General features: G+C 36.7%; 1 protein-coding gene across 3 annotated transcripts in view; it reads left to right on the forward strand.

The window, feature by feature from the left end:
* Positions 1 to 15540, forward strand: part of NT5DC1 (5'-nucleotidase domain containing 1) — a 141296-nt gene extending 125756 nt beyond the window's left edge. For 2 of the 3 annotated variants that reach the window (XM_047858562.1, XM_047858561.1), the window contains exons 10-12: positions 517 to 669; positions 10256 to 10424; positions 13822 to 15540. In XM_047858562.1, the coding sequence (XP_047714518.1) occupies positions 517 to 669; positions 10256 to 10424; positions 13822 to 13937 (438 nt within the window). In that variant the 3' untranslated portion in view covers positions 13938 to 15540. The remainder of the gene's footprint in view (positions 1 to 516; positions 670 to 10255; positions 10425 to 13821) is intronic. The other variant, XM_047858563.1, reaches the window with a different exon arrangement.
* The last annotated feature ends 4816 nt before the right edge of the window (positions 15541 to 20356 follow it).

A 20356-nucleotide genomic window follows, 5' to 3' on the forward strand; every position in this document is an offset into this window, starting at 1 on the left:
ATTGAGGGGTATGGATTAGATCAGTGGGGCAATGCCTCAGAATACCTGGGGAGCCTCCCAGAGTCCACCCGCCCCAACCCCCTGTCCAAGATTCTGTTTCGGCAGGTTTGGGTGGGTACCAGGAACTCCTGGGCAAGGGCTGTGATGTGTGCTCCTGTTAATCTAACCCACTGTAACAAGACCAGGTCATCTGTAATACGTCATCAGTTCTTCAATCCTGAGGGCAGGTTCATCTGCACACATATGGACTCTGACTTCTTCAGAAAATTGAATAAAATCAGTTAGCCTCTGCCTTTCTTCTACCTGCAAATGTATCGTGTAACTTCTTACAACAGACTGGTGTCCTGCAAACCAAATGCAGCCAGTTTACAGTCACCTGTGACGTTACTCAAGGATGTTTATGTAACTTTTGTCTTACTCTGATACCTGTTGACGAATTTTTTTCTGCTTCCGTGAAGTGAACACTTTCTTGCACAGTTCTCATCCCTCAAACGGAATTTGCTGTCTGACTTACAGGTCGTTTACTTTGGTGACAGCATGCATTCAGACATTTTCCCAGCCCGTCATTATAGTAACTGGGAGACAGTTCTCATTCTGGAAGAGCTCAGAGGGGACAGAGACGGGAAGCCTGAAGAATCAGAGCCTCTAGAGAAGAAAGGAAAATATGAGGTAAGGATTCCCTTCAGCTCTCTCCTGGAAAGAAAAACCTTTATGTTGATATATCTTAGAAAGAGCTTGTTTGTGCCAAGAGTGATGAAACCTGTTGGCATTTATGGTGATCTTCTTGCCATCTCAGCTCTATTGTTTATTTTGTTGATAATTTTTAAATGATGCCAAGATGACCCTGACCATCTGTCTTCCTGGCCGTCTGCTGTCATCCAATGCTGTGACACCCTGGGTGATTTTGGCTGATGCTGAGATGGCTAGATCCAGACTCACTGTAGTCGTACCCTATGTCTCTTCTGCTTGGTCATGAAAGTTTTTCTGCGCTTTCTTCATGAGTTTACGTTAACGAAACTGGTAACTCCTTTAGACTTATTCCTGAGCTGCCAAGAATAAACTTAGGTGAAGACTGGAGGTAAAGAAAAGTAAAATATGTCTAGAAAAGTAAAAATAAATCTAGAAAGGGAAAATAGTATAAAAAAGCAAAAAGGGGCTACCTGGGTGGCTAAGTTGGTTAAGCATCTGAGGCCTGCTTCAGGCTCTGTGCTCCTCTCCTGCTTACACTCTGACACTCTCTCTCTCTCTCTCTCTCTCTCTCTCTCTCTCTCTCTCTCTCTTTCTCTCTCAAAAATAAATAAAAAAACATTAATAGAGGCACCTGGGTGGCTCAGTCAGTTGAGCATCTGACTTGGGCTCAGGTCATGATCTTGCAGTTTGTGAGTTCAAGCCCATCGTGGGGGCTCTGTGCTGACAGCTCAGAGCCTGGAGCCTGCTTCGGATTCTGTGTTTTCCTCTCTCTGCCCCTCCCCCGCTCATGCTCTGTCTCTGTCTCTGTCTCTTTCTTAAAGATAAGTAAACATTTTAAAAACTTTTAACGTTTTTAAATGTCATGTTTTTATGAGGTTTCCATTGAGTGCCATTTAGTCTTCAAGATGACATTGGAAGTTTTTTGGGCTGAGTTAAGAAGAGCTTTAAAGCAATCTTGCAGGAGGTGTAGGCCTTCTATCCTGAGTGACCTTGGAGAGGGTTTTCACTAAAGAGAAATTAGGAGCTTTGGTTTCTTCAGAATGATTTGAGAATGCAGGTACTATGTTAAGAAAATGAAGAATCCATGGGAAAGTTTCCTCCAGCATTACAATAAACAGTAGCCCAATCTTTTCCCCACAGACCCCTTTCCTCTTGTTAATTAGTTACAAACACACCATAAACAAAGAGCTCGTAATTGGCTTTTAGACAGGAAATAGTGAGTTTTATTTGAAGATTTGAAGGTTTTTTTGAAAATTTTACTTCATAAGACAAAATTGAAATAATGTTCCTTTCCTATCAAACTCTACCTCCCCAACCGACCCTGCCGCACTGAACATAGACAAGGAAGCAAGGAATGGGAAGGTTTGGCCTAGTGACGGGGTGCGGATAAAGCCCTCAGAAGGTTCCAGAGTTAGCCCTGAACTCTTTTTCCATCTCATGCTGTTGAGGTTCCAGGAAAAGGGAGTTGTGGAAGATAGATTCCCTGTCCTGTTGGGGGCTGAGGCAGGTATTTTGGTGCGGGATTCCCAGTTGTGGCCCAAAGCATTTTGTTGAAAACTCCCCAGTATCCTCGTACTCCTTGACTCCAAAGTTATTCTGGTCATGCTGACACCACCAGTTTTGAGGCGGTATTTGTATTGACGGCCCATTCTTAGTAGAGGTTTCAGGCCAACTTAGGAGTTTTATCTACTCTAAGGAAAATCCTCTTATCATACATCTTTCTGCTTATATTTAAAGGCAGATTTAAATTTTAATTTAAACACAATTATGTGGGTTTTTAAAAATTATCTTGTGGGGCGCCTGGGTGGCTCAGTCGGTTAAGCGGCCGACTTCGGCTCAGGTCACGATCTTGCGGTCCGTGAGTTCGAGCCCCGCGTCGGGCTCTGGGCTGACAGCTCAGAGCCTGGAGCCTGTTTCAGATTCTGTGTCTCCCTCTCTCTGCCCCTCCCCCGTTCATGCTCTGTCTCTCTCTGTCTCAAAAATAAATAAACGTTAAAAAAAAAAAAATTTTTTTTTTAAATAAAAATTATCTTGTAACACAAATCTAGGAGCTTCTAAAAGACTTCTAAAAACTTCTAAAAGACTGCTTTCATATTTAAGTTCACCTGTATTCCTATTCACAGCACACTTCTTCCATCAGCACATCAAAGCCTGGTGTAAGCACAGCATGTCATGAGAATTCAGTTGCTTTCCTGCTTCCCTGTGAAGGAAATAAGAATACAGATACCCTCAATTGTTACAGGAGGAGGAAATCATCCATTAAGCATCACATGAGGGTTCATCTGTTGATTTTGTGATTATTATGAAAAATGTAGTTTCATTTTCCTAATCAGATGTCAAACACAACATACGTAACACGCAGTCTTTTATTAAGTACAAAGCCTGAATGCAAAAGGATTTAGTTTCTTATTTCTAGTTAACTTAATTCAGCTTAAGTAAACTTTTCACAGTATAATTTAAAAACAAATCAACAAGATCCCTCGGGATTGATGCACTCACTGAACCAAAACATTAACATTTACTATATTCTGTGGAGATTAGCATTTTGTTTCACTTAGGCTTGAATTCAGTTTCTTAGATATTTACAGTAATTTCTACCCTAGATAAAACCATCTGGAATGTGAAGATTTTACTTCCCTTCATTTGTGACAACAAGCTCAAGATAAGGACAGAGAACATCTCAAATGGCACTTCAAAGGCTTAGATAAGCAAGGCTTTTTCAAAGGCGCTTTTTTTTTTAATGTTTGTTTATTTTAGAGAGAGAGAGCATGGAGCCTACAGGATCAGGGGAGGGTCAGAGAGGGAGGGAGACACCGTGAGATCATGACCTGAGCTGAAGTCAGAGACTCACCTGACTGAGCCCTATAAAAAACTTTTTCTAGAATCTTACTGCATCTGTTGATTTTCTAGTGCACTATATTGGAGCATGGCAGATAAGGAAAAATGGCCCATTTTAATGATTAAATCCAGTTAAGGAGACTAGGGGAAAATAATTTGTTTTTGTTCATCTTTATTTCCAGAAATAAATCAAAAGTCACTTCATTAATCTTGCAATTACTTAGTCTTAATTTCATTAAGATTAGCCTCCAAAGGGAGCTCTCCTCTTTAGCTTCCTGCATTACTGTTCTCATCTGTTTCTTCATTTTAACTCAAAACAAATGAAAATATATTCTTCAGCTTTTTAGAATAACATTATGAAATTTAGGTGCCAAAACAATTCATTTTAATGATGAAAATTCTCAACAAACAAGAAGGGGCCACCCTTTTATTAGAGAAAGGCTATCCAACAAAAAAAACCCAGTGAGAATATAATCTGTAATGGAAAACTTTAATGGGGAAAAAAGCCATACTTAATGGAGACATATGCTCTTTAAGGTTCTGAGCTAGACAAAGGATATCTGTTATTAATTATATTGTGTAACAGAGAGCTGGCCAAAACCACAAGAAGAGAAAAAAAAAATACAAATTAGGATTAGAAGACACCAAATTGTGATTATTTCAGAGTTATATGGTCATTAGCATAGAAGACCATAGGGAATCAACAAACTATTATAACTTTGAATAGAGTTGTCAAAATGCGGATCCAAATCAGCATTCAAAAATCAATAGCTTTTCTATGTACCCTCAGTAACCACTTAACAAAGTATAACAAGAAATAAATCATTTAAAAAGCAATGAAAATGAATCACGATGTAGGAATTAATACATCCCATAAGACTTAACAGAGAAATTTTTAAGTCTTTAGTAAGGATTCTGGATTCCTTTAGTAAGGAATCAAAAGTACAGATTTCTAGTTATAAAATAAATAAGTCTTGGGGACCTAATGTACAGCGTGGTAACTATAGTTAATAATATTGTATTGCATATTTGAAAGTTGCTAGGATATTAGATTTTTAAAGTTCTAATCACACACAAAAAAATCTTTGTAACGATGTATGGACTTACTGTGATCAATTTGTAATGTACACAAATATGGAATTATTATGTTCTGCATCTAAAACTAATATAATGTTATATGTCAGTTATACCTCAATTTAAAAAAAGATTCTAAATACAGATGAACAAAGGGGAGAGATACACCATATTTTAAGATTATATTGACCTGTTTTCCTTTATTTATAGTCAATGTAATGTTATGCAAAATCCCAGGAGGATTTTGAGTGGCCCTTCACAAACTGATTCTGCATTTAGGCAGAAAACTGAAAACCCACAAATAGCTAAGACAATTTCATTAAAAAAGGATAATGGAGGGAAGGAATTTCATCCTATCAGATACTAACCACGTTTGGAAGCTACAGTAATTTTTTAGTATAGCACTAATAACAAACTAAAAAGGTCAGTGAACAGAGAAAGAAGAACCCGGACAAAGGCCCTCTATCACAAGTTACTATGTAAATGTGATATATGTTAGAGGATTATCAATCAGCAGGAAAAGATCGATGGTTCACTAAGTAGCACTGAATAAGTAGACTCAATATATGGAGAAAAATGATCCCTTTTCTCCCCTTATGTAAATTCCGAATGGATTATAGATCTGAAAATAAGAAATAGATTTGTAAAATTAATTGAAGAAAATTTATGAAAATATTTTTGTGGCCTCAGAGTGGAGAATTTCTCAAGTTAGAATCCAGACGGTGGTGATGGACAAAGATGAACGAAGATGAAGCCAGGGTGTCCAGCTGGCTCAGTCAGTAGTGCATGCAACTCTTGATCGTGGGATTGTAAATTCAAGTCCCATCTTGGGTGTAGAGATTACTTTAAAAAAAAAAAAAATCCAGAGAGGCAACAATAAGTAGAAAAAATGACAACTTTGTATCAATATTGAATATTTTTGTTCTGGGCACCTGGGTGGCTTAGTTGGCTGAACATCTGACTCTTGATTTTGGCTCAGGTCATGATTTCACAGTTAGTGGGATTGAGCCCCATGTTGGGCTCTGTGCTGACAATGCAGAGCCTGCTTGGGATCCTCACTCTCCCTCTCTCTTTACCCCTCCCCCACTCTCTTTCTCTCAAAATACATAAATAAACTTTAAAAAAATTAATAAATACTTTTGTTCAAGACCCCTGGAATAGTGTTAACCAGTGAGCAAAAGAAGGGAAAAGGGTCTCACAGCATCCATTTAGGTGGGAATTTATGAAATTGCCCTTTTACGTATGTCAAAAATAGTTGAATATCAGCACTTGCATGTGGTTGAACCTGATGAAACCAACAGTGAATTCATATCTAGTCAAGTAGGAAATTGGTATCCAGCAGTTGACTGCAGGGGAAAGCTTACATAGGAGGAGATACCTGTTCTCCCTAGTAATCCACGAAGCACACATTGAAACAATGGTGAGATTGATACCACCTGAAAACATTCAAATTGATAAAATTGAGTCTGAATTTTTAAACTGATTTACTAATAAAATAGTCTGAATTACACTTCTATGAGTTAGATTAAGAAAACATAAAGCAGGACCAGTATTGTTCACTAAAGCTTCACTTCATTACATTTGACAATTCTGTACCAGAATAAAAATAAATTTTAATCTTATTTTAGTAAACAGCTATTTGGTGTTTCAGTCATAAACACTGTTTTATTAAGAATTATGCCTGGATAGGGGGGAACCTCAGCGGCTCAGCCAGTTAAGCATCCACTCCTGATTTCGGTTCAGGCCATGATCCCAGGGTTATGAGATTAAGCCCTGCTTGGGATTTGCTCTCCCTCTCTCTCTGCCCCTCTCCCACTCATGTGTGCACAAGTGCACATGCGCTTTCTCTCTCTTAAATTAAAAAAAAAAGAAAGAAAGAAAAAGAATCATGCCTGGAATATAACCACTACCCTTTAGAAATTCTCAAAATGAAGAGTATATCTGTGTTAGGACCTAGGAGTACACCTAAGAGACCTACTTATCTCTCAGTACTCCTATCGGGTAACTAAAAAATGAAAGATATTTGTTAGAAAGAACTGATAATTTGAAACTTTGTATCAGTTTATTGGCTTTATGTTCCAGATACACTGAAAACAATGAATAATAATTGTGTCCTCATTCTCTTCTAAAAAAAACCTTCCCCCCAAAATAAATACCAAATAAGAAAGTTAGACCAAGTTGTTTTTTAACTATTTACTAGACAAAGTAATAATAAAATTAGGGAGTTAATCATGGAGAAAAACATTTACCCTTCTAGATTGCTGTGTTTGGGATAGTTTTTAGATTAAAACCAACAGACTATTTTTTTAAGCCAATTCTCACTTAAGATGAATGATATTTCATAATAAAGAAATATCATTCCTTTTCCACGAACGTGGTATACCTAAAGCCTATTTGCCATGTAATGCAAATGTTATTTAATCTTGGCGATTTGAGTATTTTTGAGTTTTATGTATAGTGATAGTAAATATTTGAATATCACTGCTTTGAAAACATTTTCCTTTTTAGTCTCATAAAAGATACAATGAGTTTGGAGTTACATTCTTACAAATTCCTTTCTATGAGATACGTTAAGCTGGTTAGGTTCCCCTCCCCCCCCACCCCCCCACCCCAAGGGGCTCTTTTGCAGTTAGTCTTGTCAATAAAAATAAGTTACAAGTTAGAGGAAACTGGTTATATTCATGACTTTTTGTCCTTCTTTAAAACTTCTTACTTTTCCATTGTGATCAGTGACCTGACATGATTATTCATACACTGTTTTTCATTTTCGAGACCATAAATGAATCATTTCTAATTCATGGAAGTATGGAGAGAGAAATCCAATGTAACTTAGTTTACATATGTATAACACTCTTTCCTATATAGGTACATCCTTAATTAAATCACCTCACTGTAATTGGTAGTTCTGTGTATGTGTCTACATATACTACACGTATTTCAGAGCAGTACTCAAAATTTTTATCACAAGTGTCAAACATAAGAGCTTATTGGATTAGCTCTTAATAAGATCTTAGTAAGATCACTCATTATTAAACAGTCTAATACCATTCTCTTGTTCAGCACATACATACACTGAGTTTTTAATATACACAAGCCTCTTTGTTAAGAATATCCAGAAACTTGTGGTTGAGTTACACACAGTTCTTTTTTACAGAGTGTATTACAGTCCAAGGATAGAGGAGAAGGGAAGCTTGAGTATGCAAATAAAACATAACTGTCTGGAGGGAATACAAGTTATAAAAGAGTTTCAGACAATGAAGGATGCATACGTCATTGAGGAAGATTACAGAAAACTTCATAAAGAATGTAGAATTTGAGGTAGACATTAAAGCATCAGTATATCTTCAATTGATGGAAATAGTAACATATTCTTGGCTCAGGAAATAATGAGTTGAATGTATGGCAATTGTACAGGCTATAATGCACGGTCTTGACCATAAAATAGCAAATTGTGTAGATGTGTCAGCCAGAGAAACAGTTTTGAAGGTGGAGGCTAACAGGATTGAAGCTTTCATGTAGCTGTGTAAGGGAGGACTTGGGTGGTGGGACAGGTGATAAGCCTGGTGCTTCTGGAAGGGGTTGGGACTCAAAACATAGCTACTTTTCAAACACAGGCAACTGGAAATAATGGATTTTATCCATATAAAAATGGAAGTCGAGAGAAAGAGCTGGTTTTGTGAGGAGAAAGATATGACTGATTTCATGTTATATCTTATTTCCTTGAAGTATCTGGAGGAGATCAAACTGGCTTGGAAGATAGGTCGGGACTAGTGAAGAAAATTGGGATATAGATAAATGTCCAAGGGAGACTAGAGAAAGGAGAAGAGGCTAGAAACTTGATGAGAACACTTACCAGTAAAGGATGATACCTACAAGATATAAAGCTCAAACAAAAATAGGAGTGCTCCTTGTTGATACGTTCAAGAATGGAATGATTCTTTTGATTAGTTGTATATATATGTGTGTGTGTGTATATATATGTGTGTATATTATATATATATAATATTAATATATATATAGTGTGTATATATATATATATATATATATATGCCAGGAAAAAAAAAATATATATATATACATTTTTTTCCTGGCTTATACACAACAAACATTTATTTCTCATAGTTCTGGAGGTTGTTAGGCTCAAGATGATGGTGCTAGCCAATTTGGTATCTGGTGAAGATCTACTTCCTCATAGACCATCATCTTTTCACTGTACCCTCACATGCCAGAAGAGGGGAGATAGCTTGTTTTGTAAGAGCTTTAATCCCATTCATGAGGGCTCCATGCTCATGAGCTAAGCAACCTCCCAAAGGCCTCACCTCCTAATACCATCACCTTGGGGGTTAAGACTTCAACATCTGAATTTTGGGGAGGCACAGACATTTAGACCATAACAGCACCAATATTACATTAAGCCAGAAAGGGTAGATAAATCTGTTTTCCTGTTTTCATAGGAATAGGGAACAGCCTACATTTTACCACTCTGTGTTTGCAGAACCATTATCTACATACAGTGTACGTGATGCGAATCATCTCTTTTCAGATTCATTATTTTGGAAAAGATAGTGAACTAAATAATGAATCTTACTACTTTATGAATTGCTTAATAAACATTGGGAAATTCAAATACACCTTAAATGTATATATACAGAATCAAGGATATTCATATTCTATACTGCTTTTAAATATCTTTGGTGAAATCCAAATAGGTTCTTGCTGACTGCTTTCTAAACATCATCATTTGAAAACATTCTCATCTTCATCAAATGAGTTACAGCACAAAGAATTATGAGTCTAGAGGCATGATTTAAGACTCTGTGGTATTCCAAAATGAAATTTTCATCAGAAAATGATGACAGATTTATAATCCAGATTATATGGATACAATGGGATTTTTTACAGTTTTAATTTTATCCATATCCATAAAACACTGAGAAGTATTTTTTTTTTCAACGTTTATTTATTTTTGCGACAGAGAGAGACAGAGCATGAACGGGGGAGGGGCAGAGAGAGAGGGAGACACAGAATCGGAAACAGGCTCCAGGCTCTGAGCCATCAGCCCAGAGCCCGATGCGGGGCTCGAACTCACGGACCGCGAGATCGTGACCTGGCTGAAGTCGGACACTTAACCGACTGCGCCACCCAGGCGCCCCGAGAAGTATTTTTTTAATAATCTTTTATTTAGTCTACAATTGTTACGTCCCTGCTCTGACCCAGGTACCAAGCCTTAAAGTTACACTAATACATAAGGAAGTTCCTAACCTTAGGTACTTCATTATCTGTCAAAGGTGAAAAGTAAGTAGTATGATAAATAAAGGTAGCATGAGAAGTCGTATATTAGGGATAAACTAAGGAAAATGGAAGACCTGAACTAACCTGAGGGTGGGAGGTCAAGGAAAATGTCCTGGATGGCATCCAGGTCAGATCCCAAAGGATGAGAAAAAGGGTTCCCAAACAAAACCAGGGGAAGATACTTGTACCAGGGGAGGCAAGAACTTCTAAGCTTGGTTTCCCTTTTTAGGTAGTATACAGTTTAGTTAAAGGTAAACAACTGAAATTCCTAGAGTTTTTTATTTTGATTTACTTAATGGGGGAACAACTTATGACATTGAAAATTAATCATTTTTTTCATTGTTCTGTTCTCTTGTTTCAGGGACCAAAGGCAAAGCCTCTAAATACATTATCTAAAAAATGGGGCTCTTTTTTTATTGATTCAGTTTCAGGACTGGAAAATACGGAAGACTCATTATTTTATACATGGTCTTGTAAGAGAATCAGTACTTACAGCACCATTGCAATTCCAAGTATTGAAGCAATAGCAGGTAAGCAGGAAAATACTTATAAAGCTTTAGCTGTTACTAGATATTAATGACTAAGTACTAGATTTCTTGCCTTCAAAAGAAGAAAATTTTCCCATGGTATTTATTTTTCTTGGGATACACCTAGTTATGGCAACCTAGGGAATTAGGACCTGCCTGTCTCCTGGGGCCACCCATAAAAGCTGGACCTTTTTTTTTAAGTCTGCTTGGAGTCATAGGATAAAAGGAAAAATTGCCAGGACAGGATGCTAAAGGCCAAGTAAGATGAACCTGACTTTGGGAGCCCCCTTTCCCTCACTGTTGGCTAATTCTAGAGAGGGCACCAGAGAACGTGAGTGGGCCTTTCATTAGCTAAAGCTAATGAGCCTTCAGGGACAGGAAGTGGAAGGTAGGGTCTACAAGAGGAGAGGTGGGCCTGATAGACTCTCTTAATCTGCATGGAGACCCTGAATTTACCTTAAAGATAACTGAAGCTCAGGGGCACCTGGGTGGCTTAGTCAGTTAAGCGTCTGACTTCAGCTCAGGTCACAATCTCACAGTTCGTGGGTTCAAGCCCCGCGTCGGGCTCTGTGTTGACAGCTCAGAGCCTGGAGCCTGCTTCAGATTCTGTGTCTTCCTCTCTCTCTGTCCCTCCCTGCTCACACTCTGTGTCTCTCTATCTCTCAATAATAAATAAGCATTAAAAAAACATTAAAAAAAAAAGGTAACTGAAGTTCAGTGTTAGATCAGCTAAGTCCCTAAAACTGGATTGAGAATATTCTCTTTTGAGGAAGGTAACATCATTCTAGGACTCAAATTTTTTCTAAAAGCATCATTATAAGGTTCAGCACGTAATGAAAAATAGCCAGCCTGACCCCTGTTAGAAGACTGAAGATGCAAGAAGGAATATACAGCAACAAAGGGACAGATATGTGAATCAATTAAATGAACATTTACTATTGGAACAATTTTTAAAAAAAAGTCCTAAGACATTTAAAGAAAGAATTTTAAAACATGCTGCCAATGGCAGTGGGACAGCTGGAATTAAAATGTTCTAACGTCCTTGTATTATATGGTAAGGCCTAAGAGTATATTAGGTATTGATAACATACAAAATGTATGTGTAATCTCTAAGATAACTACCAAAGAAACTGTAATGAGATATATACTGAGCTAATTATGTAAAATAACTTAAAATCTAAAGGAAAACAAAAATAGGAAGAAAAGAGAGTATGAAAAAGAAACAATACAAATGGAGAGTATTCACTAAGATGATGTGTTTAAAGCTAAGTAATAGTATTAAGTATGGATGGCAAAATTCTCTGGTTAAAGGCCTGAATGAAATAACAAAACCCAACTATGAGCTGTTCATAAAAGACATCTCTGAAATATGAGCACACAGTTTGAATATCAGAAGATGGTGACAGATAATACCATGTTAATCATAATCAAGAGTTAGATATATTAATGTGAAACAAAGTAGACATTAAGGGAAAAATCCATTATTAACACAAAAGAGAATTACTTCATAATAGTAAATTCTGTTTTCAGAAATATATATCTGAAGTATGAGATATTCACCAGGGTCCTTCTTCTCTCTGAGGGCAGAACTTAATCCTTCCCTGTTTTCTTAAAACTGAGAAACTGCTGAAAAATCCACTCTGCTTTGCAGAGGTATATGCTTATGCTTGCTTATTAGTTTCCTTAAGTTGCCGTCAGAATTTGCCAATGGGCCTGAGGAGCAAACCAGTAGACTCCAGTTCTCCAGCCATTCCTTCACAGCAGATTCCTAGCCCCCCGGTTTCCATTCCTTCACAGTATTTTCCTAGCCCCTCGGTTTCTGACTGCAGCCCTTCAAGACTGCCAAAAGCTCTACGAGTTTTTCTGCTGCTAGTAACTGCACTTGCCCCCAGCAGGAATTCAGGGACCTAAAGGAAAAAAGCTGTGGCTGAACGTCAGCTCACTCTCTGCTTGTTACACCTTCCCAGGAAATGGGTCCTCAGGTCTTAGTTGACTGTCCAGTTTATATGGATGTTTATATTCTATCCATCTTTTCTAGTTGTCCTACCTCTAGTTTAAAAGTGAAGTCTACTTCAGTTTTTTGTTTGTTTGTTTGTTTGTTTTTTGAACCTTAGATTCTTCTTTTTTAAATTGGGGATAATACCAGGCTGCATTTCTTCCCTCACAGGATAGACGTGAGAAACAGTAAAGCAAGATGTTTATTTTATTTCAAAGTGATTCGAATTTATAGTGAGAGAATGAAGTAATGTGATACTGGAAGCCAATGAATTAGTATATAGTACCTGGATGGAAACTGGTTCAATGGGATATGGTTATGAAATAGTAAGAAAGTCAAAAAAAAAAGTGAATCTTCATTATTCTAGGATTTAAATAGTTCTCCAAAGAATTGGAAAATAACCCCTTCTCTGTCTTCTACGGTAATAACCTCTCCTTAAAGAAGCAATAACATTAGTGCATCTTCTTTTTCATTTTCCAAAAGCTTTCTTCCACAGCACCCCGGGAAAAAACTTGGGACAGGGCCTGTCTTCTAGCTTTCCTCAGGAGAAAATATTAAGAAGGACTTAACAACAGCCAAACAAAGCTAGGCAGTGTTCCTTCTTCTCAATCTCTAGCATTAGTTTTTTTCCTCATAAGGGTTATTAACTACTTGGGCCTTGATGATTCTCACTGGCATTTAATGTAAAGTATGATTTTTATGCTAGTGTCATTTTCAGAATAGTGCTTCCAAATGATGTTTTACTTGTGAAATTTTTAAAATAAGGATTATCGCCTAGTATGTGCCCATGGAATGAGTATTGTAACATGGCATATGTCGTAATGTTTCACTTGTAATATTTCTAGTTATGTTTCCTTGGAAGAAATTGGGGGAGAAGATATCTGAAGTCTAGCTTTTGAGAAACTTCTATGTAGATGTCACAATGTCTCACCATCAATAAAATGTGCATTTTATCTTCTCTCTCCCAGTTTCCCTTCTGGCTGTGTGTGTAATGCTTATGTGGCGAAAGTTGCCACATTGTGTGCATTACAATCCTTATTTATCTAAGCATTCAAAGATTACTCTTAGTAATTCTCTTATTACTAAGGGCCATGAAGATTATTAGTTCCCATTTACCTGTTACATGATGCTTGAGTAGGGCCTGAGAGAGTTTTAAATTTCAGAATAAAAAATCAGATGAGCATTCCTGTTTTACGTGCTAACTTTTGTACAGAGAATGTTATATATAGTTAGATCTCTGAGGATGATTTATAATACAGCTAAATTTATAATACATTTAGCTGCAACCTATCCAGGTGACAGAAGAAATTAAAATCATGAAGCTAAAAAATGAGTTTTGATTTGTTTATATTTATGAACAGCCTTTTAAGATCTACAGAATAATAATACTGTTTTTTTCCCCAGAATTACCCCTGGACTACAAATTTTCAAGGTTCTCTTCAAGCAATTCAAAAACAGCTGGCTACTATCCAAACCCTCCATCGATCTTATCAAATAATGAGACACTGACAGCCAAATAAACTGTCTTTACTGAAAAATGAAGTGAAGAACCATATATGCAGCAAATATACTGTAAAAATGTTAATTTTTGAAAAATACTGTAAAATGCTTTCTAGGAACAAATTCCTAATGATAACTAACCAAGAATTAGATGCTTTTCCATAAGTCTCCTTTCTGTATAGATCATCTTGATGCCCAACAACTCTCATTATATTAAAATCTCAGTGTCTTAGAATGGAAAGGAACCTTATTAATATTTTCTATACCAATAATTCTGAGATTACGATTCACCTGGGCATATGTGTGTGTGTGTATATAAATACACACACACACGCACACTTGTACATACACATATACATACACATATTTACGTATATGCCTAGACCAATGGTTCTCAAAGTGTTGTCCCCAAACCACTAACATAGCATCACCTGAGAATTTGATAGAAATACAGATTTGCAGGCCCCACCCCAGACCTGCAGAATCAAACTCTGGGAATGTATCCCAGCAACCTGTGTTTAATATTAGTGTGATTCATATACTGAAGTTCAAAAATCATTAGCTAGACCATAACCTCCAGATTGGTTTCATTGGTCTGGGAATAGAGATGAGCACTGATGTCTTTTACTTGCCCCAGGAAAAGGTAGCCAGAACTGGGGGAACTGAACTATATCTGTTTCTTCCATCTATAGCTAAGAACGCTGAGTCCAGTGAGAATAAATGATTTTTCCAAGCTATCAGGTTTCATGCTATTCTTATGTTTTCCAAAACAAGGAGGTAAAGCAGATTTCTTCTGAGACCACACAGCTAGTATGGGACAGAAATGAGATAAGCCAACTAATTCAACCTCCAGTGTTACTCATAAAGTTTTTTTTTCCCCCTAATAATGTTAAAACCTATAGAATTTTCATTCACTTTAAGACATATATTGTCAAAGAGACAAAAATTGGTTCTTGGGATGAAAAAAAAATTAGATAATGCAATGTATAGTGGCCCTCCAAAGCTGAATCCTACCCAATAAAATTTTATTCTTTGGTATTAATTTCTCTCACAAGGGAGAAATATAAAGTTAAATTTATTAATTAAATTTAATTTGGTTAAATTTAATTTTTCTCAGGGTGGAGTGTGGTAATGAAAAAAAAGGTTGAGAAAAACACTTTAAGAGGTTTTATAGTTATACTGCAATTTAGGATTACTGTGTTCTGTGTGCTTTGTATAGTCCTATTATAGTAGTTACTTGGGGCAAAGTATTTGGAGCCAGATGTTTACAATAAATTCCTGGCTACTCTTTATGCTGTAATTTCATTCTGTCTATCATGGACAGTATCAGAAAACACACTGGTCACTATCATTATTTTACCTATATTGTAGCAAAGAACTTAGCATATTGATGCATGCAATGAAAAGAAATAATTTCGTTAAATTTTTAAGTGCTCAAATAATCCCAAATGTATTGTGGGAATGAGTATCTCAGGGTAGATAAACAGTTACTGAAATTTTTTCCTCAATGTCAGTAGCTCTGTTTGATGTCAACTAATAAGTATATGGTAATGTATTTGAAATTGGCTTCCAAAATCTTATTGGAGGACAATAATAAACACACACAATCAGCTTAGGGCTAAATGAGAGCTGTCTCATATATACAAACAGATATTTAATTTCTTTAAAAATAAAGCTATTTTTCCTTACGTGGATTTATTTTGTCAAGAGCAAAATATAATGTATCTTTAAATGCTTATAAACTGCTATTGTTAATATGAAAAATGAAAACCCCAAAGTAAGTTAATTGCACTTTTTTGGCCATTTATGGAGTGAAAAAAAATTGACTCAAATCAGAAGTTGTCATTCTACTTTTACCAGTACTTACCTAAGAAATCAGAACAGATTACCACCTAATCTGACCTCAGTTTCTTTCATCTTGTCAAAAGAGATTAGAGTTTATTTCCAAGTTTCCTTTTACCTTTCTAGCAGAGTCAGTGCTTCTTATGAGTGTTGTCTTTCTCTTGGACTGTAATTACTTTCAGATTTTTTATTTCATTGTTTCTAAAAAGTGCTAGTGTTGGGGCATCTAGGGGCTCAGTCGGTTAAGCGTCCGACTTCAGCTCAGGTCATGACCTTACAGTTTGTGAGTTCGAGCCCACAGTCGGGCTCTGTGCTGACAGCTCAGAGCCTGGAGCCTGCTTCGGATTCTGTGTCTCCCTCCCTCTCTCTCTTCCTCCCCCACTTGCTCTTTTCTCTCTCTCAAAAATAAAGATTAAAAAAAATTTTTTAACATAAATAAATAGTGCCAGTGTTTCTAATAGATAAGAAAAGTAAAAATAGTAAAAAATGGCACTATAAAAGTTGAAGATACGAGAGAAGAAAAGCTGTATATTTTTAATAAAGTTAAATGAAAAAAGTTGTGTAAATGGGCAGAGGACTTAAGTTTAATGTTAGCATACAGGCCAACATTATTCATCTAAAAAGATAATTGCAGAGGTGCCTGTGTGGCTCAGTCAGTTAAGTGTCCAACTCTTGATTTCGGCTCAGGTCATGATCTCATGGTTCATGAGTTTGAGTCCAGCGTCAGGCTCCATGCTACAGTACAAAGCCTGCTTGGGATTCTCTCTCCCTGTCGCTCCCTGGCTCACACACTCTTTCATTCATTCACTCTCTCTCTCTCTCTCTCTCTCTCAAAATAAATAAGTATACTTAAAAAAAAATTTTTTTAATGACTATGAATAAATGCAATGGATTGGAGATTTTCTTTCCTGGCCACTGTTGACCTCATCAGCAGAAGAAAGATCTGAATGACACAGTGGTCACAGTTTGTCAGAATTTGGTGTGTGAAATACTGAGGTAACAGAGACTTCAACTAAACTGTGAATTGCAATCTAAAATTAACTAAAGTTGACTCTTGAAATACATGGGTCTGAACTGTATAGGTCCACTTACAGTAAATTTTTCTTGATACAGTACTGTAAATGTATTTTCCTTATGATTTTAACTTTTCCTAGCTTGCTTTATTATAAAAATATAGTATATAACACATATATAAAATATGTGTTAATGTTATCAGTAAGGCTTCCCGTTAACAGTAGGCTATTAGTAGTGAAGTTTGGGGAGAATCAAACATTACACATGGATTTTTGACCATGCATGGGGGAGGGGGCCCTAATCCCCATTGTTCAAGGATCAATTGTACTTCTGAGTTTTTTTAACTTGTAATCAGGTATTATTTCCCCACCAGTTTTCATATCCAACAACTTTAAATGTATGTATCTAAAGCAAATATATACATATATACACATACATACATGTATAAACACATGTATACACACACTTAATTGAACTGGCTTGAATGAAAATCAAATCTATATGATTATTTTATATAACCATAAAATGGAATGTCAGACTATCTCTTTGGATATAATAACCTTGACTCTATGTTAGAATCGCATGGATAGATAGCTTCTCCTTAAATGTTACAATGACATTCCCTTACCTCTTCTCAGGCTCTTGAGAACAAGGTTATCGTAAGAATTGACTTCCAGATTAGTTAAAGACTGGGATATTTTCAAGAGTTAACTCACCCCATGTGCCGCCCTTGAAAATCCTTGGGCCTGGTCTAGTCCACATATGGTGAATGCAAAAAGGTATCTCTTGTTGGTCTCTAGAGTCATCCTCAGAAATAATGGTAAAAAAAAAAATAATGGTAATGAATGCTAACTCTTCAGCAGGCTACTTCATCTTCCTTATTTATTCCTTACAGCAACCATACAAGGTGTATAATTATTAAGATTTTATAGATAAGGACATTGAAATTGACAGGTTAAATTAACATATTTGCTCAAAAATTTTCTGTTACTAAGGAACAGTCTGTACATGAGCCCAACTTTCACCCCAAAATTCATGCCTTTAGTTGACTGACAAGTCTTCCAACATTAGATGTATACTGGGACAAATTCTTAGTCTAAAATCACACTTCAATTTCACAATCACACCATGCTGGGATTAGAAATGAAGAACACAGGGGCGCCTGGGTGGCGCAGTCGGTTGAGCGTCCGACTTCAGCCAGGTATGATCTCCCGGTCCGTGAGTTCGAGCCCCGCGTCAGGCTCTGGGCTGATGGCTCAGAGCCTGGAGCCTGTTTCCGATTCTGTGTCTCCCTCTCTCTCTGCCCCTCCCCTGTTCATGCTCTGTCTCTCTCTGTCCCAAAAATAAAACGTTGAAAAAAAAGAAATGAAGAACACAGACTCTGGCCTAAAGTAACATAAGCTAGTAAAAAATATTAAAACAAGATCTATGGGGTACCAGCTGGCCCAGTGAAGCATCTGACTCTAGATTTCAGCTCAGGCCCTGATCTCAAGGTCATGAGATCGAGTCCAGCATCAGGCTCCACACTGGGTATGAAGCTTAAGATTCTCTTTCACTCTTCCTCTGCCATTCCCCTGCTCATGTTCACTCTCAAAACAAAACAAAAAGATCTATAACACAGAACTTACCTGGGAGAGTAGAGAACCAAGAATCACAGGAGTCCTAAAATATATAATAAAGTCTACTCTTCTTGGAAGCCACATACACTAAAGTCATCAGTAAGCGGGTCTACCCTTTCTTTATATTCAAGTTCAAATGTTCAGTTTGAATACTTAACAAATTTCCCTCTGGTGCTGAGGAAACCAAAATGGAAAAGGAATCATGAAAACTGCTCCAAGTAAACTTAACGGGAGATGAGATCTCTATGCCTACTGAGAGAAGCTGGGTCATTACTTGGAATGGCAATTATATCACATAGTCTGCTTGATAGGTTCTTTTAACATGCACCTGTTCCCAGAGTCTTAAATAAAAAAACACTTTCTTTTACTTTGTTGGTAGTTTGGCCTTGGCACTTTCTTGGTTTAAAAAAAGGCTTAATAAAGTTTAATAAAGAGAAGAATGGGGCGCCTGGCTGGCGCAGTGGGTAGAGCATGAGATTCTTGATCTTGGGGCCATGTGAGCCCATGTTTTTAAAATTAAAAACAAAATCTTAAAAATTAAGAAATAAATTACAAAATTCCTGTTAAAAGCAATCACCATGTTGGATCAGTTAAAAAATACTCATTCTCTAAATTTAATAAAAATGTAACATTTCTTTAGAGTTCCTAGCAACTAAATTCCAGAAGTATAATATTTAAAATCCTTTTGGTGCATTAACTCCCTTTAAGGAAGGCAACAAACCTAATTTCATTCATTTTTGCAGCAATCACCAAGATTGCATATGTAAATTTCAGTAGGGTTTTAATCTGAATAAAGTACCCCTTTTCAAAGGACCATTCATGAATGGATTAAGAATAACCTTTAACAAGTCCTGATTATTCATGTAAATCAGGTTTTGTTTTGTTTTATGCCAAATTTAGATGGCTGTGGTAACAGTGAAAGATACTCTAGGCTAGAAGTAAAAAATACGTCTGTATGACTTGCATTTTAGGCACACTTACTTCATTTTGTTGTTGTTACTTCAACTTTTCTTTACTCTCGAGATAGTAAAACTTGTGTCAGGATTATGAAAGTAACATGAGAACACAAATGTATGTACCTGACAGAACTCAGATTTCTTGAGATTGTCAAACCAGAGGAGGTGTATCTGATGCAAATCCGGTATCCAAGCCTCAAACTGTGACTCTGTGGAGCAGGGAATTCAATAAGAATCCAGGTAATTTTTGTTTGTTTTTAATTATTAAAACTGATTACAGAAACTGAAGATAAAGAAGCAGTAGCAGCAACAGGAGTAATGTGACGGGACCCTGAGTAAGGAAAGTTAGAGAAGCCTTTTGTTATTGTCTGGTCTAAGCTGAATATCCAGAAATGGACGAGAATGCCCAAGGAGATTCTGTTATGTGGGGTACGGGGAATTTATGAAGTATGACCCTACGATCAGGGCAATATGGCCTGGGCAGACCAAATGATACTTCTTCGGTGAAAAGAGGACAAGAAAACCTCTTAACTGATGTGGAGGTCTGCATAAGGGACAATTTGGGTTTAGAACTGAGAAAGAAAAGGCAGTGAAAAGAAATGGAGCAGTGATATAGGAGCAAACCAGTTTCCTGGTAAGTGAAACCTACATAATGTCTAATTGAGTCTAATTTTATTAAACGGAACAGAAATCATGATAATCTAATAAATGAGTGGCACCAACCTGCTGGCAAGAGGAATACTACTGGTTAAAGCTGATAATAAACCAAGAGCAAAAAAAATATTATTTTCCAACTATGTCCAGAACAGGATAAAAGAGATAATGCTTGAAAACAGGTGATTGACAATGCAGAAAAAAAAATCAATCACTGAATTAAAAATAAAATGAACACACTAAAGGAAAGTTTAGGTTTAAGATGGATATAGAGTTAGCTCTCTAAAACTTAACACTTTTCCAGGCCTAGAAAAACTATATCAAGTAAAATTTCCAAGTATGGATTGCACCAAG

The sequence above is a fragment of the Prionailurus viverrinus genome, chromosome B2 (assembly GCF_022837055.1).
Source record: "Prionailurus viverrinus isolate Anna chromosome B2, UM_Priviv_1.0, whole genome shotgun sequence".
In the NCBI taxonomy this organism is placed as follows: Eukaryota; Metazoa; Chordata; class Mammalia; order Carnivora; family Felidae; genus Prionailurus; species Prionailurus viverrinus.